The sequence below is a fragment of the Scylla paramamosain genome, chromosome 15 (assembly GCF_035594125.1).
Source record: "Scylla paramamosain isolate STU-SP2022 chromosome 15, ASM3559412v1, whole genome shotgun sequence".
NCBI classification, from domain to species: Eukaryota; Metazoa; Arthropoda; class Malacostraca; order Decapoda; family Portunidae; genus Scylla; species Scylla paramamosain.
In genome coordinates, this window is record NC_087165.1 from 16,789,399 (window position 1) to 16,812,827 (window position 23,429).

Consider the following 23,429-nt stretch of genomic DNA (forward strand, 5'->3'; position numbering starts at 1 on the left):
TATCCAAAATTCTTAAAAAAAAATAAATAAATAAAGATTAGATATTTCACCATATGTAGAACTCATTTTATAGTAATTTTGTGCAGTTATGTGCAATTTTCTCTCTCTCTCTCCATTTTCCCTTGCCTTTTCACACACACACACACACACACACACACACACACACACACACACACACACACACACACACACACACATGCAAACATACACATTTAATTATGTATTATATTCATATATTCTTTTGTATTTCAGTGTGGTGCTTTGGGAAGTCTACAAAGTCTTTCTGGAGAGGACAGAAGTAATGGAAGAAAGAAGAGAGAAAACAAAGAAGTCTTCATTTTCAGAATCTAGATTTTGGTGGAGAAACAAGAGATCAAGGATAAAGAAACAAAGCAGAGTTAGGTGCCACGCATGGAAAAAAAAAAAATTCTACAAATGCTAATTCACAAACTCAGGGTTTGCCCTATGCAAATGCTAATCTGCAAACCCTTTAAAATGTTTAATTCTGCAAATGCAAACAAATAATTTATATATTTCAGTATCATGACATCAATTTATTTTATTGTGGATACCATTAGACAACAGAGGAAGAAATAGGAAAATAAAAGAAAATTGTTTTGGCAAGATTTGGCTGATCAAACAGAGCAGGAAGTATCATAATGGTTTGGATGTGCAGAGTGGAAGGACAGTGTTTAGCTTGAGGAAAAAGGAAAAATGTTTACACATGATATGGGTCAGTGGAAAACAGTTGCAGCTGCATACATGTGATGCATTTTCTAAGGTCTGCCTGTATCTAGTCCAATTTGTTAATCTTATTAGGTAAAGGAAAGGGGATGGGGTTACTGGGATAAACCAGTCATGCTATCAGACTCTAATGTGAAGAAATCCAGGTATGCCTGTGAAACTTACCCATGTGCAAGGATGGTTAATGATGTGCGTGTGTGAGCAAACACTGTTTCAAATATTCATTCATCCTTGTGGGAATTTCAGTCTAATATATTGTAGATAGACTGAATGGGATATACATACATGAAGTTGAAGTAAAATGTAGACTTTAAATATTAAAATAGTATATTACTCTAATAATAAATAAAAATAAATAGGAAAAAAAAGATAAGTTTGCATTTGCAGAAGTATGTAACTCCATGAACACAACAACTGCAAATTTGCACGGAATTTGCAGCAAACATATATAACTTTACCAAATAGATCACACATACTCAATTGTGTAATTTCTGTTTTACTTAAGTGGCCAGTTCTGGAAGTAATTTTATGAAAAAAAACTTTAAGTGATGTTTGTTAGTATACGGTCAAGTTTCTTTCAATGTTCAGAAAAGCTTTGATATGATCTAGCTTACCACTTGATAGTTTTCTGCAGTATAATCAAAGTCTGCATCCTTGTTGTAAACATTTTCTTCAATGGGGTGGAATGCACTGATATTGTATGTCCTATCCTGTTGTTTGCCTAGGACACAATGTGACTGTCTGGATTTGGTGTTCCATTGCCAGGACATCACTTGATGGTTTAAATGTGCTGTTCACAAAAAGTTTTGGTGGAGCATATTTCTGTAAAGTTTGGATTACCTGAGAACTTTGTCCACAGTTTTTATGCTGGATGCTGTACACCATATTGTAATTGCCATTAACCCTTAAAGGACGGGGAAATTTGTCGTGGATGTCCCTCACAGCTGGGCTATTTTTGACAATTCAGCAAAAATAGGTAATTTTCCATCACCAATTTGTCAGCTCTCCCTTGACTGATTGCTCAAAATATAATAGCATCACACATCAATTCTTCCTCTTCAGTCTGCTGCAAACCTGAACTTTCTAGGTGATGTGGTGTCTCTGGTGAAGTGATGAAATGAAGTAACGTTCAGGGCTTTCTCAGCCTGTGTTCAGATGGTTGTATGCTGTGCAGTGGCCCCAGTTGGGAGGTCCTCAGCCTCCTTTATCTGCTTGCCTCACCAGCATCTCTCAATCATTCAGTCACACAAATGCCTAAGTCTATCATTTTTGTAGGCACTAAAGGAAATGGCATTGGTGTCGGTTACTTATAAACATGCAAGAAAAAGTATTGTAATTGTCACGGCTGGGAAGATGTGCATGAGCAAAACACGGTCTACTGGTGTTTTATTTTTTTTTCCAGTAAAACAACTTTCAAGGCTTAAGAGAGTAACTTCTATCTCTCTCCCAATAGCACTTTCACTAAGGTTGTTTTGAAGCAAATCTTCCCTTATGTGGAGTAGAAGTCACTGGCTGCTTACCCTTGTCCAAGGAATCAGAGGAAGAGGAATGATTATTTCCCCCTGTAGCTATCGCTATGGTTTACAGGACACTGAGGCTCAGAGGAAGGCATCATTATGAGGCAAGTATGTTCGCAGGCCCAAAAATTCACACAAATTTGAAATTAAGCCCATAAAATGCATCAACTATAGACACCACCTGTCCTTTAGGGGTTAAAGTGATGCCTCGTGTAATCTCTGGACTTTACCCTGGTGGTGAGATTTTATACTGATTTATCAATTGGTGTCCACCTCATAATCTTCGCTTTGCTTGCTCTCTCTCTCTCTCTCTCTCTCTCTCTCTCTCTCTCTCTCTCTCTCTCTCTCTCTCTCTCTCTCTCTCTCTCTCTCTCTCTCTCTCTCTCAGATCCACAGTATGTTCCCCCACAGTATGTATACAACCCAGTCACTAACTACAGCCTCTCAAAAATTTTTTTGTCTGTAAAACAAGTTTGACTGACAGCAGCACTGTACATTTAGCATGTTTTAATTGTCACAAATAATTTCTTATATCTGGAGCAGATTTTAATTTCTTACATCTGGAGCAGATTTTAAAGTTCAATAGATTGCAGCATTGTACAATTACTATCCATTTCAAACCCTAAGGCATTATTTTATTTTTGCAGGTATCTTCTAGACAAATTATTGAATCAATGCAACACTGGCATGTGTGCCTTTTTAAGGTTACTCTTGGGTTTGTAAGCAAAGCTAGCAAGAACTGAGTAGACATTAAGAAGAGGAAGGTTTTACCTGATGTAGTAGTTATGTGTAAAGGGATATAGGGCAGGAGGAAGGCAAGAGTGAGGGAGGGAAGACAGGAGTGGAGGGAGAAGCAACTACATGTAAAACCTTCTCATGTCTAAGTGTCTACTCAGCTCTGGTCAGCTTCACCTCAAAGCCAAGAATAAACTCCTTGATTAAGCACATTGCAATGGACTGTAGTGGTGTCAAACAAGCTGTGCCAACAAGTCATACTGATCCAACTGTTTGTTTAGATGAGTGCAAAAAAATTATTCCTCATAAGGTCTGAAGTGGATATTATTAGCATGTTTGAACTGCTTATGTATATACCTACTGTATGTAATTAATAAATTTTGCATTACAATAAGTGTTTCCATCATTCCTTCATATATCTCCCTGAAAATGTTTAACGAAAGGAAGAGGAATCAAGAGGCTGAAAGAGACAGATTGGATGCTGGGTTAGTTTTCATTAGCATGTTGAGTACTTCATTACTGAGGTAACACATGAGCAGAACAGTTCATCTTGTGATAGTCTTTTCTCTTCTCTCTCCCTTGTACACAAGTCTGATCATGATCATTAGTTGGTCCTAATTAAGTGTTTTTTATCAACATGCATACTAAACCTACTTATCACACTAAATAACTAAAACAAGGTATACAGTGGTAGAAAATAACTTTAAAATTTGTGCCAATTTTAACACTTGAGCACATGTGAACCTGATAAAATGTAGCCAAAAAAACGAACTCAGGTTCACCAAGGATGATGAATCCTGTGCTAACAGGGTTTAAGGACAGGGTAATAGTCACAAGTCAATGTTAATTAATAACTACGCAAACATTACCATTTTTAATCTCTTATAAATATGTATGTAAAGCTAATAGGGGCATTAAAATAAACAGCTAATCATTATCAGAGCTCAGAAACACTCTAAACCTGATCTAAGCATTCTGAGCATTATTTGATCTTTACCCAGTCAGGATTTATACTGAATCTATAATTTAGTGTTAATTAGGTTAAGATACTTGAAATTCAATATATTTTGGGTGAGTTTGTGAAAAGACAATAAATTAGAATGTTATCTCACTTTTCTTATGATATTACCATATTTCTGATAAAAAAAATGTACAAAACTATTGCATAAAATTGAGATGTTCCTGAACTACATGGTTGTTAAATTAAAACTTAACACCCATGAAATGATAATAAACACTGATCAGACTAGGTTTTTTTCTCTCCCTTAAATTTGCTTTACAGTGTTACTGTTGTTAATTTTTACTAGTATATTCTTTATGGTTATTTGTTTGGCCTTTATTTCATGCATACTAGTGGCATGAATAATAAATGTTTCAAGATCCTTTGGTTAGGGCACTGATGTTTGCCTTGAGCCCTCCTCTGATTCATAAAATTTTTTCCTAATCCTCCATTTTTAAATTTTAGGGGATGGCAACACAAATAATAAATTAAATTATTGTTAGGGCAAGCAAGTTATCAATGATGCATGCTGTTAATGTCTTGCATCTACCACTCTGTTGCCAACCCATGTTATCATAGGCGGACATTATCATGATAAATTATGGTGATAATTTATTGCAATAACGATATCAGGTTATCAGTTATCCAATAATTATTTTTCCCACATTATCGATTCATTGGTATTGCTGATACTTTTGGTTACAAACTAGCAATAATTGATAATTTAAGTTTTTGCAACATGAACATGTTGAAATTTTAAATTTTTCAAAATCAAATATAGTTATTTTATTTAAAAGAGTACTTTTCATTAGTGAAGAGGCAAAATAAACACTAAATTTGAAGTTTTCTAAGATTTTTTTAAATTTTCTGAGATAAAGATAAAATTAAAGATTTGGATTTATCAATTTATCTGTTTTAAATATCAATATTGTTACAGCTAGTATCAGAATTTTAAATTTATTGATTCGTCAGTTATCAGGTAATACATTTATCGCCAGTTATCACTTATTGCCGGTAAGGTTATCATCATCAATTTATCAGTTATCAAGATAAATTTTTTTCGTTATCACACGTTATCATGACTGAAAATGGCCACTTTCTGGTACATGGCTTTGATCCCCACCAGTGAAGGGGTGAACTCACACATGATACCACTATGTACTTCACTACAATAGTTAGGGAGTTTTGATGTTGAGTCTCAGCCATGCTGTGGTGCACTTTAGTGACAAACATCAACAGGTTTAGAAGCACTTGAGGGCAAGCAGAAATATTTATATATCATAGTTTATTAGCAAGGATCCAGCTCAAAGGACCAATTTGGGCACTTGGTTTATAATACAAGGCCAGGTTATGTAGGCTGATGCTTACCTTGTGTGTGGTGGGCCTCTGGTAGCACTGTGTAACCTATTAGGTTATTTATTAGATAATTCTTTATAATAACTCACTCTCCCTCTCCTCTGCCCTTCCTCCCCAACCTCTCAAACAAGCTTGGGGACTAAGGGGAACCAGGGATTTCTTGGGGGAAAAATATGTGAAACATAGGCTTTTGAAAATTAAAACTAAGAAAAAAAACTGCCATGTTCTAAGGAAACCCTAAAAAAAAAAAAAAAGGACAATAACTTAACCTAACCTTTGCCTTCCCTGGACTTCCCCTCAAGAACATTAATCTACCCTAATGAAATCTGAACTACCATAACTCCCAAGGACACTTAAAAACCGACAGATTTAACCTAGTCATATATATACTTACTTAAACAAATGTCCTCCAGACACTGCACAGATTGCAGCAAAAAAACATACAAACGTGAATTTGTCTCACAAATGTAATTTTGCAGTGAAATTCCAATAATGGCATTTGCACTTACTCCACTCAATCATGATAGCAGCCATGTTGAATCTCATGCCCATCCACTACCTAAAGTAGTTTCCTCCTGTCTCCAGGGTAAAGTGCTGTGTTGGAAGTGGCCTGAAATACAGAAGTTATTAATTACTGGCAAAAAAGAAAATGATGTCACACATCATAACGTGTCAAGGACTCTGAAGCATATGCACCAATACTCTATCTGTAAACAAATACACAAATGAAAGCTATTTAGGCTCACCTGAGTGGTGCATAACATGCTGGACTAAGAAAAATCCAAGACACAACATTCACGGAACTATTAGACCCATATCAGGCTTGTCCCCAAGATTTTTACATTAATAATTTTACAGCAAGGTCACAGTGTGTCCTACATGATAGATAAATTTCATTATTGTACATGACATGGAGTTATTATAACAGCTAACCAGCTACTTAGCTGGAATTGTTAGAGAGAGTCGGCTGAGGTGTTGTGCAGATGGTTGCTACGTGGACCATCTGTGCTGTCCCATGAGAAATTAGGGTATATCTGACCTGGAACACCCTGTGCGCACTCTAATAAGCACTGGGGCAAGGGGGTTTTGAATCCTATTTGACCCTATATTCTTGCTATTTAACCTGCTCTCTGAAGTGGGTTATTAATTTCAAATTGACATAATTATTACTCATCACCAATATTAATATAATTAGTGGGATATATACTATTTACAACAGGCTGAATAAGCCTTGCATGTCAGGTTAGATTTGCACTGCAATTTTAAGTTAAGATTTAATTCAATTTACCTACTTATTTATCTATTTTATGTAAGAGAGCCACTGGCCAAAGGCAATAACAATTTGGAGAAAAAAAAAAAAAGCCCACTTAAGTGCCAGTTCCCCCAAAAAAGTCAAATGGGATAATCAAATATCAAAGAGAAGTGTCTTGGAACCTCCCTCTTGAAAGAGTTTGTCATAGGAAAGTGGAAATGGAGAAGCAGGCAGGGAGTTCCAGAGTTTACCAGTAAGGTCATCTTAGATATGTTGTGTCTCAGAGGTAGAGACTACCTTTTTCTTTTTTTTAACTCTGGATTAAATTTGATGCTTTTGGAGTGAAAAAATATGAAATTATGACTTGTTGATGTTCATATTATATTTAAACAGGTTTTCTGACATACAGCTACTTCCTTAAGCAAGAGCATAAAATTTTATCCAAGATATCCGAGTCTTAAAAATTGATCTGCAGAATAATCACCAGTCTGAGTGGTTTTCCAAAGCTGTAGTTTGCCTACCAAACAAACATTCCAATACTCTCTCCACAAATATCTTAGTACCATTCTGTTCAGTCATATTGCTAACATCTTGCAGCAAAGTCTGCTTTGGATATAAATTCCTGAATACCTAGGTAATTCCATCCATAATCTTCCAGTGTCAAAAAATAACTGGCATGCCTGCAGATGTTGGCATCCTTTTGTGACATTTCTTATTTTCAAATGTTATTAGTAAGTCTTAAGGAACCAACCTGGTGAGTAAACTTGACTAATGTAAGAAAACTAGAAAAATCTCTCACCTCTGCTCATATCTGATAAATACCACTTTTTTCTTCCTACTCTCTAAGGTAACAAACATTGTCAGTTCTCCAATCTTCCACTACTCTTCCCCTCTTCCTTCACCATCTGTTATTTCTGGTCATGTCCAGCTTACTACTCCCACAGTTACTGTCTGGTTAAGGAAGCCCTCATATGCCTGAACACTCACCTTATGTTCTTATATTTGTGATCTTTTTCATTAGTTCTTGTTCTCATTGGAATTTTGATGGGGTCATGTAAGGTATGGTGCTAAGCTTCTAGTATCCCAAAGGTGATGGGTGCAGATGAGTCAGCCAACCACTGGAGCCCACTGGAGATGTGCTTGAGGACTATGAAGGAAAGGTAAGGATCTTGAGAGGCATCCATGAGATCTAAAACCATTTATCTGCAAAAAGGGAGTAAAGATTAGTGGATGCACTGGAGTGCAGTACAGTGACTGATGGCAAAGACACCAGGGGTAATGAAGGATTTCTGACATATCTAGCTTGTGTAGGGAGTTCAGCTTGCTGTTCCAATCTAGAATCTAGTGGTTGCAGTGTCCAGGGCACAGCTGGGATAGTGGTTCTAACAGTGGTGTCATGTGCCTGTCTGATGCATCCAACTGTCTGTTGTCTATCATAGTACAGGTTGCAGTCTCTCCAAAAGTCAGTTTAGTCAGTGGTAGTGAAGATGGTTGGGACTGGACCCAAATTGCCACCATATCTGCCACTGTTTCTCATGATGCCTATGTGGGAGGGGACCCAATGAAGAAGGACAGTTTGGGCAGATCAAGAATGTTAAAGGAAAGGGAGTGAGTGGTGTGTCCAAGGGATGGTGGTTCCAGATGAGCTGGAGGGTTGTGTCAGTAAAGAGGGTGACCAAGAAAGGAGTCAGTGAAAAACTTTATAACCACATGTTATAACAAAGCTGTAATAAATTAGTTTTGAGGTGCTAACATTACCATTCATTGCGACTTTCATTGTAAAATTCAAAAGAAAACGTGATACACTGCAGAAGGTTGTCCAAGATTCCAACACCTACCAATTTATCAAAGGCCATAACAAAATAAAATAGGATTTAATTGATCACATGCTCTTGATCATACCAGTAGATTACACAGTCATATGCTAGCAGTAACTGGTAGTTAACAGCATGATTAGGCCTGAAGCTAAACTGCAACTCATCAAAGAGCAGCTGGTCATCAATGAAACCAAATAAAGCTTAAAAATAATGTGATCCAATTTTTTTGCAAGGAATGCGACTTAGACAAGTTGTTCCACTTGCCTCTTATAAAACTTATTGCTGTCTTCTTGTCACAGTTTCCTCCCTCTTCACAGATATCATTTCATACACTTAACTATCATATATTCTCTTTCCAGTTTTTGAACACTTCTATCATACTTTTTTGGGCATTCTTCACATGCAAGTTTGTTTGGCATTGGAATGGGTCTGGTAGCCTTATCTTGAACATTTTCTATGATTTTCAAAAGGTATCCTTGACTTTTGGTGGACACCATATATGATAAGCATAAGCATATTTCAAGCGCCATACTATGTAATTTAATAATTTTCCCATCTAGTGAACAAAATTTTCTCCTGTTATGTCCCCAGTTTACAATTAGCCTATTTTTTGTTTATTTTATTTCATATATTTTACTTTTTAACTATGGTGGTGCCTAATAAACAGCTTACAAGGTTGTTGGTGATAGTCAAAATAACAAAGTAGTGAAGTGACACTAGGCATATGCTAATTTTATGAGATTACAATAGTGATACATGTGACTATTATGAGTTTCATTTATTATGTGATGAGGGGATGATAACATGTTAGCACTGTGTGTGTGTGTGTGTGTGTGTGTGTGTGTGTGTGTGTGTGTGTGTGTGTGTGTGTGTGTGTGTGTGTGTGTGTGTGTGTGTGTGTGTGTGTGTGTGTGTGTGTGTGTGTGAACTTCTTGATTACGTAAGTGTTATTGGCTAATATAATTGTGAGCAAAATGAGATGTATAGGAATGACAGCAATGACAGTTTATGAATTGAGAGACATAGTATGGCTGTAAGAACAATTGATATATAGGATTGGATGATGTGGGAGGAGGCAGTAGACGATAATTACTCCCAGTGAGGGGGTGCTGTGAACTTCGCAGTGACTCAGCTGTGACCTCGCTGAACATTTCCCTTTGTGTTCCACAACACAAGAAGGCAGTTGCAGCTTGTCTCCTTATGTCATGGGACCCTTCAATTAAAATTCAAAATTTTATGGCAATTCCTACAGCCTTGGAATCCATCTGGGAAGGGGACCACAAATGTTCCCGAATCAGACTGCTTTTCTTCTGGTATCGATCCTCGGTGTCTTGACACCCCTCAACTTCATAACTTTTGCAACATTTGTGGCCTTATATCTAATTTTCAATCTGTAGAACACCACCTCTTCTCTACTAAACTTTTTTTTCTCACTGAAATGCAGGTGTTTAAGGCAACTGACAGTAACCCCATCTCTGTTCCTCCTACTTTCTCTATCCTCATTTTCAGTCCATAGCTTAATGTTGTATCTATTAGTGCAACAACCCAACTTGCTCTTGTGCCTATGCATTTGAATCTTCCAAATCATCTACTAACTGGCTATGACTACAGAGCCAATCTCAAACTAAATTTATTTATGCTGTATACCTCTCACCTAACTCCCCTAGCTATAAAAATTCTCTGACTATTTGATTTCCACAGTGGAGCATATCCTGACTCTCTCTCCCCTTTCACAGAGATCTCCCTTCTTGGAGACCACCAGCTTTGGCTTTCCTCTCCCATCATTGATCAATCTGGTGAACTAGCCTTTAACTTTGCTATCCTCCACAACCTACAGCAACTGGTGCAACATCCTATTTGTATTTCTGACTGTCTTGCAGATATGCCCAACATTCCTGACCTTTTCCTAACCTCCGACCCCTCTGCTTATGCTGTCATTATATTCTTTGTTGGGCTCCTCCAATCACAACTTCATTATCTGTATCTTGTCTTATCACTCCAATTCCTCCTCAAGATCTTCCAAAACTGAGGTGCCTGTGTGCTGAGCACCTAACAGAGGTGATAATGTCTGGCATGGAGGTGTACATTCCTTAGTACATTCCTCACTCTTTTTCTCGACTTGAACTTTCCAAACCTTGATTTAACACACCCCATTCTGGTGTTTTACATGATTAATTGGTGGCCCACAAAAGATACTCAAGCCTTTCATCACCTGAATCTCATGCACTTTATATTTGTCTGGAATCATGCCAAGGCAAACCTCCAACCTCCTTATCAATAGAAAATGTCAAAATCTTTCTAGATGTACCTCCTCTCATGACTTCTAGCACCTCAGCATAAATACCTCTAATAACATTACCGTATCTTTCCTTCCTTTATTTCAACCTGATGGCACCACTGGCATCACATCTATCTCTAAAGCTGAATTCCTTGCTAAAACCTTTGCTAAAAACTCTATCTTGGAGGATTCAGGGCTTGTTCTTCTCTCTCCTCCACACTGTCTATCAACATTTATCCTTCCTACCTGCTGGAAGTTTGCCCATATCCAGCCTATTCCTTAAAAGGCTGACTGCTCTGCTTTGCTTTCATGTCTCTCAAAAGTTTATGAGTATATCCTCAATTGGAAGATTCTTACACATCTATCACTTCACAACCTCGTATCTGATCATCAGTATGAGTTCTGTCAAGGCCACTCTACTGATGATCTTCTGGCTTTCCTTACTGAATTTTGGTCATCTTATTTTAGGGATTTTGGTGAAACTTTTGCTGTTGCCTTAGACATATCAAAAGCTTTCAATAGAGTCTGACACAAAGCTTTTTATTTCCAAATTACCCTCCTACAGCTTCTATCCCTTCTCTCTGTAACTTATGTTCAAGTTATCTTTCTGACTGTTCTATTGCTGCTGTGGTAGATGGTCAATGATCTTTTAAGTCTATTAACAGTGGCGTTCCTAAGGGTTCTGTCCTGTAACCGACTCCTGTGGTGATGCCATTACCCTGCACTTATCCGTCTTTTCATAGACATCCACCCCTTAAGGAATTAAACATGAAAATTATACAGGAAAGTCACAGAATGCCTGACTTCTGACTTAGTATTATTCAATGCCTAAAACTCAATTCCTCCATCTATCAACTCAACACAGTCTTCCTGACAACTATCCCCTCTTCTTCAATGACACTCAACTGTCCCCCTTCTTCTACACTGATCATCCTCAGTCTATCCTCTACTTATAATCTAAACTGGAAACTTTGTATCTCATCTTGAGCTAAAACAGCTTCTATGAAGTTAGGCGTACTGAGTCATCTCTGACACTTTTTCTCATCCCCCTAGCTGCTAACTCTGTACAGGAGCCTTCTCCATACATGTGTGGAGTATGCTTTACATGTGTGGGGGTTCCACTCATATTGCTCTCCTAAATAGAGTGAAATAAAAAAGCTTAGTCTTATCAACTCTCCTCTAACTGATTGTCTTCAGCCTCTCATCAAAATGCTGCACCTCTTACTGTCTTCTACCACTAATTTCAAGCTAACTGCTGTTCTGATCTTGCTAACTGCATGCCTCCCCTCCTCCTACAGCCTCAATGCACAAGACTTTCTCTCATCCCTATTCTGTCCACCTCTCTAATGCAAGAGTTAATCATTCATCCCTTTTCTCTGTCTACCTTTATTTTCTCCTTATTATGACTTGAACTCTTTCTAGTGGAAGGTTTCAAGACACTTACCGTTTCTTTTTTTTTTTCTATCTAGAATCTATTTGGGAATTGGCATCCAAGTGGGTCTCTTTTTTGTCCTCAAATTTTTTGTTGCTCTTGAGCAGTCACCAATGGATGTATATGATAGTATGAGTAGCACAGTAGAGGCATGAAAGCAATAATATTTGTTATTTTTTTCCATAAAAAAATTGTCAGTGGTTTGCTCCTTTATTCAATCTTGCCATTCATCAAGAGGCTTCTGAGTCTATCTTTCAGGTGCTGGAGAGAGAGAGAGAGAGAGAGAGAGAGAGAGAGAGAGAGAGAGAGAGAGAGAGAGAGAGAGAGAGAGAGAGAGAGAGAGAGAGAGAGAGAGAGAGAGAGAGAGAGAGAGAGAGAGAGAGAGAGAGAGAGAGAGAGAGAGAGAGAGGATTAATGCTCCTAATGAGTAAGTAATTTTGACAGTTAATTTACATATGTATACCAATAACTAGCTTGTTTTCAAATGAAAGTGTTATATTTAAATTTTAATGTCTTAGCAACTGATTTTTGTGTGATGCTTAACACCAAAAACAATTTTGCATGTACATATTTTTGAAAATCGCAAGAATACTTCCTCCACAAACCATGTTTATGCTTTATTAGGTTATGTTAGGTTATTAGTAATTATACTGCTGTGGATAATGAAACTTTTACAAAAGATACTATAATATCAGCACTAATCCATGTTCATCCCTGAATAATTATTACCATTTGTGAAGGAAATATCCTTAAGAATTACATAACCTCATTCTATGTAATACTTTGCCAGGAACGCTGCTTGAACACATTGGAGGATTTAAATAATTGCTGTACATCCAATGCTGCATGTTCTTGATTCTTCATCAAGGCCAAGTGCCTGTGGTGAACTTGTTTTCAGCTATTGCTTTGTGGTTATTGGCAGATTCATTGGGGCTTGAGCTGGCCCTGGTTGAGGAATATTTCAGTTTTGAAGCTGACAGCTCCAAAGTTGGGAAAGCGAGGCAGCTCCTGTATGGATGGAGTGTAGGGGAGAGGCTGCTACAAAAAACAGGAGGTTGTGAGTAGATTACCTTTGAGCAACTTTACCAATACACCACTTTCATGACTTTCCTACACTTGAGACAATAAAATCTTCAAGCAGCTGATCCCTCCAATCATGAGCTGCTACTCGTAAGGCCATTCCTGAGGCCGCCAATTACAACTTTCCACTGTGGGTTCATTTGGACTTTTCATTTGTTTTTGAGATGTGTCAGGTGTCCTGATTGAAGCTCACAGTCATTTGTTAATATGGCTACCCAGTGGAGGGAGGTAAAGTGAACAGTGTCAGTGTTCAGCAGGAAAAGAAGTCACTATGTGAGATATTTAACAACTGTAATGATTAAGGTGTGATATACAGACATAAGGAAGAGGTTCCATGTGTTTATTAAGGAAGCCACCAAACTGTACCCACCTCCATCACCGAGAATCTCCACACCACACCAGTAAGGCATAACAGTTTAATTTTTGAGATCCCTTGTTACGTTTGGTTATGCTAGGTTAGGTTAGGTTATGTTATGTTAGGTTATGCTAGGTGAGGTTAGATTAGCTTAGGTTATGCCAGGTTAGGTTAACGTCCTAGTAGGGGGAGTCCAGGGGGTGAGCGTAGCCTCACCGGCTAGGTTAGGTTATGCAAGGTTAGATTAACGTCCAAGCAGGAGGGGTCTAGGGGATAAGATAGGTTAGGGAAATTCGAAATATTGAGGTAAATTTCCTTAGATTTTTTTTACTCCCTTATTTCACTTATTTTTCATCCCCACTAAAAAATCCGATTCCCCACAGGCCCCCAAGCTTGTCTGAGGGGTTGAGGGGGTTGGGATGAAATGGGGAGGACGGACCAGGAAAGATACTCTTTTTATATCAATATTTAGTATACTGATAATGATCGTGTATATATATATATATATATATATATATATATATATATATATATATATATATATATATATATATATATATATATATATATATTTTATACCAGCGGTTTGTGGATTAAGGAAAGTGATCTACAGAGCCTTACCAGACGCAGGCGACGGAGACAAGCGGCGGAGGAGTGATCCACGGCCTCGGCGGCTCTTGTGGCAGCAGCAGCCGGTGATCCACCATCCATGTTCTGGTACCCCAGGTTTATTTGCCGTCAGTCTGCTGGTGGCGCGGCCGGACAACACTGTAGCAATGACACTGGTCCTCAGGGCACGGTCTGAGCGCCTATAAAGGCCGGGTTTGGAACGGGAATATAAGACTTTTAGCGCGTTATCACTATCACGCCGCCTATAGTTTCGTACACGTCATTGGCTCGGGAGAGGCTCGAACACAATTGTCCGTTTCAATAATGCTAAATATATATACCACCTCCCCACCAGAAAAAGCTTTTTTTTTTCTTCTTTAATTTTTTTTTACGATTCTTATTATTTATTACTTTATTGTTAGCTTTATTTTCTATATGTATGATGTTAAAGTCGTAATAACTACCATACGTATAAATAATGCAGTGACCACTTTCTGAAGCACTGCGCCGAAACTCCACTATTTTCAAAAGGCTCCAGATGAAGTGGTACTCTTTTCTAAGTGTTTTTTCATGGTTTTAATGACAGATTAACAACATTTTTACTTTATGAACAGGAGACACACCCATGAAAACTCTGCTAATCATTTATGTGGCCTTTGAAAAAAGTCGTGGTAAGAGAGCAACATTTCAGAAGATGGGCCATTATGCTTTGTCATACTTTTAATTCGCAACGTGTTTTTATCTTCAGTATGATTTCACCATGAAAGAAAATAAAGGAGGCCGGAAGGGACGAGTGTGTTCACCACAAAGTGCGTCTAATGTCTGTAATCTGGTGTCCTGTACTGTTAATCATAATTATGTTTGATGTCTGATATCGGTTTTCATCTAATACTCTGCATTCTAACTGACTGTCTTCAGCCTCTCTCTCATCGCCACAATGTTGCATCTCTTGCAATCTTCTACCGTTACTCTCATGTAAACTGCTCTTCTGATCTTGCTAACTGCATGCCTCCCCTCCTCCCACGGCCTCGCTGCACAAGACTTTCTTCTTTTTCTCACCCCTATTCTGTCCACCTCTCTAATGCAAAAGTTAACCAGTATTTCCAATCATTCATCCCTTTCTTTGGTAAATTCTGAAACTCCCTGCCCGCTCTTGTATTTCCACTTCCTATGACTTAAACTCCTTCAAGAGGGAGGTTTCAAGACACTTATCCTTCAATTTTTGACCACCGCTTCGGACCCATTCGGGGACCGGCATCTCAGTTTTTTTTTTTTTTCTGTTAGATTTCTGTTGTCTTTGGCCGGTGTCCCTCCTACATTATATATATATATATATATATATATATATATATATATAAACACCAATCTTCTTTCGTAATGATTATACAATATATCTCATCATCCTGTTCGTTATCAATTTAAGCACAATATTGCAATTATATAAAATGTGGTCAGAATTGGTAGTCATTTTATTTCATACTCGTATATATAAACAGACGTTACTTTAAACAAAATTGGTTGGATATTTGGTTATGTTGAAATAGTAATTCAAGCAGTAGTTTATTTTGCATTACACGCAGAAGCACGCAGCGTAGTATAACACAGGATAGACTGCATTCTTCAGCCCAGTCTTCTCGAGCACAGAATAGTTTCGTTCTACATTTGAATTCACACTAATTATGGTGAGGAAAAATAGTAAGAACACCTGCATGTCTATTGATAAAAAATTACATACGTATGGAAGGAAGGCATCTAATTCAGTGTTATCGAGTTCTAGTTAGTTGTTGTCATATTAACTCTGCTATTACAGGAGTGTCAACTATATCCACAAATGGATATAATATGTATAAAGCAGTGGGGCAACCTCTTCCTAATTGAGGCGAGCTGCGAGTATATACGTACGTAGGCCACAAACAGCTCAGAGCTAATAGTTCTTGAAGTTTATCATAAAATCTACCGTAATACCACAATGGGAAATCTTAGTGTTAGAATCTTGCCAGAGCATTCTCCTTTGCCAAATTAAACAAAATATAATTTTAAAATCAAATACATAAGATTGAACTTATGTAATAGCTATTTCATCCTGTGTTTGTCTTACAACGTGTTACAGTGCTTTATTAAGATCAAGGCAGATAGAAAACATTTAGAGTGTCGATTCTTTGTCTTTAGTTTACAACCATCCCTTTCATTAGTCAGCATCTTGGAAACGTTGTCACTGTCAACAGAGAAGCAATTGTAGCGTCATCATTATTTCACGGATTAGAGGGCATTTCTGTTGATTATATATATATATATATATATATATATATATATATATATATATATATATATATATATATATATATATATATATATATATATATATATATATATATAATCTTTTCTTAGTATTGATCACATGATTTTTTTAGGCAATAGACTAAGATTCGTCTTATTTTTTTTTCTTTGGTTTTCGTTATCTTTCGATTTCTTGCCTTCGTTATAACTGTTGGTGCCACTGTAATCATTCATGCATTGTTGTTGTTGGTGCTACTAGTGTTGTTGTTGTTGTTGTTGTTGTTGTTGTTGTTATTGTTGTTGTTGCAGTTACTTTTGCTGCTGTTGGTGGCAATGATTGCAACTGCATTAGTAACAATGATGGCGTGGGTGTTGCGGTTCACGTTGCTTACTAAAGAAACATTGTAGTAATAAAATTTTAAAGTTTATCCTCCTGCTGTTGTTGTTGCTGCTGTTGTTGTCTGTGCTGCTGTTGTTGGTGCTGCTGTTGTTGTTGGTGCTGCTGTTGTTGTCGGTGCTGCTGTTGTTGTCGGTGCTGCTGTTGTTGTCGGTGCTGCTGTTGTTGTCGGTGCTGCTGTTGTTGTCGGTGCTGCTGCTGTTGTCGGTGCTGCTGTTGTCGGTGCTGCTGTTGTTGTCGGTGCTGCTGTTGTTGTCGGTGCTGCTGTTGTTGTCGGTGCTGCTGTTGTTGTCGGTGCTGCTGTTGTTGTCGGTGCTGCTGTTGTCGGTGCTGCTGTTGTTGTCGGTGCTGCTGTTGTTGTCGGTGCTGCTGTTGTTGTCGGTGCTGCTGTTGTTGTCGGTGCTGCTGCTGTTGTCGGTGCTGCTGTTGTCGGTGCTGCTGTTGTTGTCGGTGCTGCTGCTGTTGTCGGTGCTGCTGTTGTTGTCGGTGCTGCTGCTGTTGTCGGTGCTGCTGCTGTTGTCGGTGCTGCTGTTGTTGTCGGTGCTGCTGCTGTTGTCGGTGCTGCTGCTGTTGTCGGTGCTGCTGTTGTTGTCGGTGCTGCTGTTGTTGTCGGTGCTGCTGTTGTTGTCGGTGCTGCTGTTGTTGTCGGTGCTGCTGTTGTTGTCGGTGCTGCTGTTGTTGTCGGTGCTACTGCTGTTGTCGGTGCTGCTGTTGTTGTCGGTGCTGCTGTTGTTGTCGGTGCTGCTGTTGTTGTCGATGTTGCTAATGTTGTCTGTGCTGCTGTTGTTGTCGGTGTTGTTGATGTCGGTGCTATTGTTGTTATCGGTGCTGCTGTTGTTGATGCTGCCGGTGCAGTTGTTGTTGATATTAATGGTGTTGTTGTCGGTGTTGTCACACTTGTTGTAGTTGATGTTCCTGCAGAGGTAATAAAGATCATGGGCAGCGTTATGGTGGTTTGCTCGACGGGGAGAGTGGGCAGATCTGTTGTACCCATGTCCTGCAGTTTATTTCTGATTTCCTCGGCTTGAGTTTGCAGATTCTTGGATATAGGTGCGATCAAATTTCCAGTTTCTACCAAACGATTACCGATATCTTTCAACACACTGCGGTCATCATCATTAATAGTGCCGAGGGAGGCAATCCTGGTTCGAAGCTCACTTGTGAGTGAAACTATTTCAGTTATCATGCCATTTAAAACTGCTGTCTTTAAATTATCGACAAGAGTTTCAATCACCATGACGTCTGCGGAAACTGCCCTCTTTTTCCTTCGCTTCTTACCACTTCCTCCAAGGAGATTTACAATATCAGTTATTGTTGCTGCAATGTCATCTAGGACGCCTGATAATGTATTGATCTGATTGATGAGAGCTGTCAATTGATCCAAGAGAGAGCTAGTTGTTGTTGGTGCTGCTGTTGTCGTGGGTCCTGCTGTTGTTGTCGGTCCTGCTGTTGTCGTAGGACCTGCTGTTGTCGTGGGTCCTGCTGTTGTTGTCGGTCCTGCTGTTGTTGTCGGTCCTGCTGTTGTTGTCGGTCCTGCTGTTGTCGTCGGTCCTGCTGTTGTTGTCGGTCCTGCTGTTGTTGTCGGTCCTGCTGTTGTTGTCGGTCCTGCTGTTGTCGTCGGTCCTGCTGTTGTTGTCGGTCCTGCTGTTGTCGTCGGTCCTGCTGTTGTTGTCGGTCCTGCTGTTGTTGTCGGTCCTGCTGTTGTTGTCGGTCCTGCTGTTGTTGTCGGTCCTGCTGTTGTTGTCGGTCCTGCTGTTGTCGTCGGTCCTGCTGTTGTTGTCGGTCCTGCTGTTGTTGTCGGTCCTGCTGTTGTCGTTGGTCCTGCTGTTGTTGTCGGTCCTGCTGTTGTCGTAGGACCTGCTGTTGTCGTGGGTCCTGCTGTTGTCGTGGGTCCTGCTGTTGTTGTCGGTCCTGCTGTTGTCGTAGGACCTGCTGTTGTCGTGGGTCCTGCTGTTGTCGTGGGTCCTGCTGTTGTTGTCGGTCCTGCTGTCGTCGTGGGTCCTGCTGTTGTTGTCGGTCCTGCTGTTGTCGTGGGTCCTGCTGTCGTCGTGGGTCCTGCTGTCGTCGTGGGTCCTGCTGTTGCTGTCGGTCCTGCTGTTGTCGTGGGTCCTGCTGTTGTCGAGGGTCCTGCTGTTGTTGTTGGCCGTTTTGTTGTCGTTGGTTGTTTTGTTGATGTCTTTACATCTGCGAAAAAACACAATTGGGTAATCACATTGGTTATTACTGACATAATTAATACTATAATACGGAAACGGAAGTACTAAGGTCTGTACTCATGAAAGCTGATTGATAATTCGAACTGCACGCATAGGTTGCAAATCGAGCCTGACTTCTCCAATTGGCCATTCCGAGGGCGGTTTACCTCAGAGGCGAGTCAAGTCTGTATTTACACTCTGTATTAGATATAGCGACGAAACTACAACAGATGGGATTCCATCACCCATAAAACTCTCTAATCATGTAGGGTAAGGGACACCAGGGAGTCAGGGACTACGAGTACACTGAAGGACACAGCAGGAGGTTGGGCCCCCTCGAATCATACTACAACGACCAACAACTAGCGGTGGGCACAGCACGTAATGATGACTGTGGTGGTGCAGCGCATAATGATGGCAGTGGTGATTCGTTACGAGAGAGAGAGAGAGAGAGAGAGAGAGAGAGAGAGAGAGAGAGAGAGAGAGAGAGAGAGAGAGAGAGAGAGAGAGAGAGAGAGAGAGAGAGATGGTTAGGTGAGCGAAGGGGGTAGAAAGATTTCTGCATTAATTTCATGACTCACCATTAACACAACAGAGGCATGCCTTGTATTCACACTTTCCGACGATGTACCCGTGGCAGTGTTTCTTCTTGGGCACACAGTGTCCGCGTCCATACAAACACGTTTTGGGGCACTTGGCACAACACTGGCATTTGTTAGAGCGGCAACCTTTCTTGATTTTCTTTTCGGTCTTATGGCACTTCTTCTTGCACTTGCCTCTTTTCTTTTTACATTTTTTAGTGGTACTAGATTTACAGCCTGTGAATGAATGATAATAATGAAATATGAGTAATTCTTTACGGTCATACTTAATATGAATTTTTAGTTATTACAATGTGCCAATCTTCCCTATTCTTGTTCATTCTTTGCGCATCTCTGGCCGTTCTCTGAAAACGTCACTTAATCAAATTTCAGTTGTCGGTCCAATACTGGTCTGTGCACACATTCTGATCTCTCATACTTTATTATATATCGTGAAAAGGCAAGACTTATTTAATTTACCACTACTATAGTAACGTCATCATAGCTTTTGCATCTTGCGTAATATCCACTAAAATATGTTGCTTAAATGCAATAGAGGGACAGTCATGAGTGATAAAAATCCTCTTAAAGTTTGTTGATTATTATGAGTCGACTAATAAGCTAAGGTACACCTGGAATAATTCATGTATAAGTAGCGCTTAGATCAGTATTTATTAATGTGACGAGCAAAGAATCGGTGGTCGCTGAAATGAATTATTTTGAGTGGTTTTGAAAACGAATTTCATCTGAGCATACTGTCATAAGTTAGAACGGTAAAGTTTCACATTAGGTATCAATTTAGTAAGAGTAGCTTTTCGTAGCATGTAAGAAACATATTTTTTTTATTCATCTATCTATTTGTTTTTATTTATTTATTTCTATTACTGTGATAGAGTAGATGTGCTGTTTTCCCGAAAGATTATAAGATATTGTTGTGTTGAACATGATGATGTGCAGAGTGTTTTACTTGAAGGTATGTAAGATTACGCGGAACACACAAAGACACACACACACACACACACACACACACACACACACACACACACACACTAATAATAATAATAATAATAATAATATTAATAATAATAATAATAATAATAATGATAATAATAATAAAGAAATAAAATAAAATATAATAATAATAATAATAATAATAATAATAATAATAATAATAATAATAATAATAATAATAATGATAATAATAATAAAGAAATGAAATAAAATATAATAATAATAATAATAATAATAATAATAATAATAATAATAATAATAATAATAATAATAATAACAATAATAATGATGATAATGATGATGATAATGATAATAACAATAATAATAGTAGTAGTAGCAGTAATAGCAGTAGTAGTAGTAGTACTAGTAGTAGTAGTAGCAGTAGCAGTAGTAGTAGTAGCAGTAGCAGTAACAGTAGTAGTAGTAGTAGTAGTAGTAGTAGTAGTAGTAGTAGTAGTAGTAATAGTAGTAGTAGTAGTAGTAGTAGTAGTAGTAGTAGTAGTAGTAGTAGTAGTAGTAAACAAATAAGTAAATAAAATAAAAACCTAACAAGAAACATATGAGTGCAATGGATTCTCTAGTTACTGAATATACACATAATAAAAAAATACATAGTTGTGGTCCTATCGGTTGGCAGTAAAGAAGAACAGAACATAATCCCTGCTACAATTAGGACATAGAAATGAACAACAGAAAGGTTAATCTCTCTCTCTCTCTCTCTCTCTCTCTCTCTCTCTCTCTCTCTCTCTCTCTCTCTCTCTCTCTCTCTCTCTCTCTCTCTCTCTCTCTCTCTCTCTCTCTCTCTCTCTCTCTCTCTCTCTCTCATAACATAATATTATATATATATATATATATATATATATATATATATATATATATATATATATATATATATATATATATATATATATATATATATATATATATATATATATATATATATATATATATATATATATATATATATATATATATATATATATATATATATATATATATATATATATATATATATATATATATATATAAAATGACGTCATTGCTATATCGTGTAAGTATGCTATTTCTGTTCAGTGTCTTTTTAAGATTTTAGCGTGTATGAGATGTTCGAGGCATTACGATCAATCTTGTCAGTAGTCCTTCCTATGTTTGTAATGATAAATGTTATGGGGTCTTATCTTGTCTACTTTCAACAGTCTCTAGTGAGAATTACTGGGATTTTTATGAATATTTTCGTGGTTGTAGTAATAATTTAGCAAGGATTCTGCGCTATCATTATGGGAAAATAACGTGAGAATCCAACATATCATCTCTGTGGTCTTCGTAAATACGTGGTCTTTCTAAAAACCCAAATGGTTTTAAAATAAGATTCCTAGAGTCAGAAAACGAGTTGTGGGCAGAGACAGTATGAGCTGAAGTAGGACACACTAGAAGTTCTGCCGATGCTGGAAGTTCTGCAGATGTGTAACTACTGACCTTATTATATAAATCCAAAAAGCTCCGTGCAGTCTTTCTCCTCGGCTAAAATTCATGTCTTCTGACAGCAACACATAAAGGGAGAGAGCAAACATAGAAAAGTTTCGCGGAAGATCATAAACACGGTGTCATAAAGACTTTTCAAAGGCCACAAAGATGTTTAGTTGTTTTTTTTGTGTAACTTTTCTCATTGATGATGTATTATCCTTGTTAAAGAATCATCAGAATCACGTAAACATCAGCGACTTCAATTAGAGTTCATTGGATATTGTCGAGAAAAATGCAGAAATATTTGAGAAGAGGGACAGGTGATGAATACTGAATCCTACTAATAAGTAAATGGAAATGTTGTGTTCATCGTGTAATTCCTAATATAACTGAACCCTCAGTGGAGTACAAATTCCTTATATTTCTCTCTAAGCAAAAAATATCCATGGCGCCCAGTTCGGAGACTCAATGAACGATGTGGTAAATTCATTGGATGCTTCTGTAAGGCATTCCGTCATTATTACTACTCTCTCCCCAATTCACATACCAACATAACGAAAGAGATTTTGAGGTAGAATCTGAAAAAAAAAGTATATGATAATAGGCACAAAAGGGGGTCACATTCACATTTACCTCCTTTGAGGCAACACTCGCAAGTCTTGCTCTTCCCGCACTTCTTGGGAATGACTTTCGTTTTGCATTTTCCCCATTTCTTGCATCTTCCACCAGCATTGAGACACTTCTTCATCTTTGGAGAACACTTTTTCCACTTCATATGTTGACTTTCCCATCCGTCCTTGTTCTTGTCTTTCCCATTTTCTAGCTTTTGATTGTTACTGGGCAGTCTCTCCTCGCCCTCTTTGTTCTTATCCGCGCCTTGCTTTCTCTGTACGTGTTGTTCTTTAATATTGTGGTCTTTCTTCTTTAATGTATGTTTACGTTTTTTCTTTCTTCCACGTTCTTTGAATTTTAAGTTAGATTTCTGTTTCTTTTCGCCTTTCTTGTTATCATTCTTTTGTTCCTTTTCAATATCTATTGAACTTTCCCTTAGTTCTTGCATACCTTTTTCCTCATTCTTTGTTTTTTTCTTCTTCCCTTCTTTCTTAACAAACCTACCTTTACTTTCTTTTATTTTTTCATTTCCTTTTTCTTTGAGCATTAACGTAATTTTTTTCGGATTATTTCTCATGGATTTCTCTTTCGTCCCTTTTCTTTTATATATGTTTTGTTTATTGTCAATTTTCCTTCTTGTCTTTGCCTGCTTTTTCTGTTTGACTCTTTTGCCTGGATGTTTTTTCTTGTTTGTTTTCTTTAGCATAGAATCTCTCC

General features: G+C 38.1%; 2 protein-coding genes and 1 long non-coding RNA gene across 8 annotated transcripts in view; 1 reads left to right on the forward strand and 2 right to left on the reverse strand.

Moving 5' to 3' along the window:
* The window catches only part of LOC135107533 (protein prickle-like), a 118,361-nt gene extending 114,971 nt beyond the window's left edge, over positions 1 to 3,390 (forward strand). For all 6 annotated transcript variants that reach the window (XR_010271807.1, XR_010271805.1, XR_010271806.1 and 3 more), the window contains one exon: positions 253 to 3,390. The gene's annotated coding sequence lies outside the window, so the exon portion shown is untranslated. The remainder of the gene's footprint in view (positions 1 to 252) is intronic.
* Positions 2,549 to 14,498, reverse strand: LOC135107534 (uncharacterized). Its single transcript, XR_010271810.1, has 3 exons — positions 14,188 to 14,498; positions 7,592 to 7,807; positions 2,549 to 5,962 (listed from the first exon to the last, which is right to left on the reverse strand). It is a non-coding gene; the product is annotated as an uncharacterized LOC135107534 (long non-coding RNA).
* Positions 14,499 to 16,539: 2,041 nt separating this feature from the next.
* On the reverse strand, positions 16,540 to 18,086 carry LOC135107244 (uncharacterized protein DDB_G0287625-like). The gene is made up of 2 exons (XM_064016903.1): positions 17,936 to 18,086; positions 16,540 to 17,846 (listed from the first exon to the last, which is right to left on the reverse strand). The coding sequence occupies exons 1-2, from the start codon at positions 18,084 to 18,086 to the stop codon at positions 16,801 to 16,803; spliced, it is 1,197 nt and encodes a 398-aa protein (XP_063872973.1). The 3' UTR covers positions 16,540 to 16,800.
* Positions 18,087 to 23,429: the final 5,343 nt, after the last annotated feature.

Coding starts and splice junctions, on each gene's coding strand:
- LOC135107244 (XM_064016903.1), bottom strand. CDS start 18,086: ATGGTGATTGAAACTCTTGTCGATAATTTAAAGACAGCAGTTTTAAAT. Junction 17,847..17,935: donor CAGTGTGTTGAAAGATATCG/GTAATCGTTTGG, acceptor AATAAACTGCAG/GACATGGGTACAACAGATCT.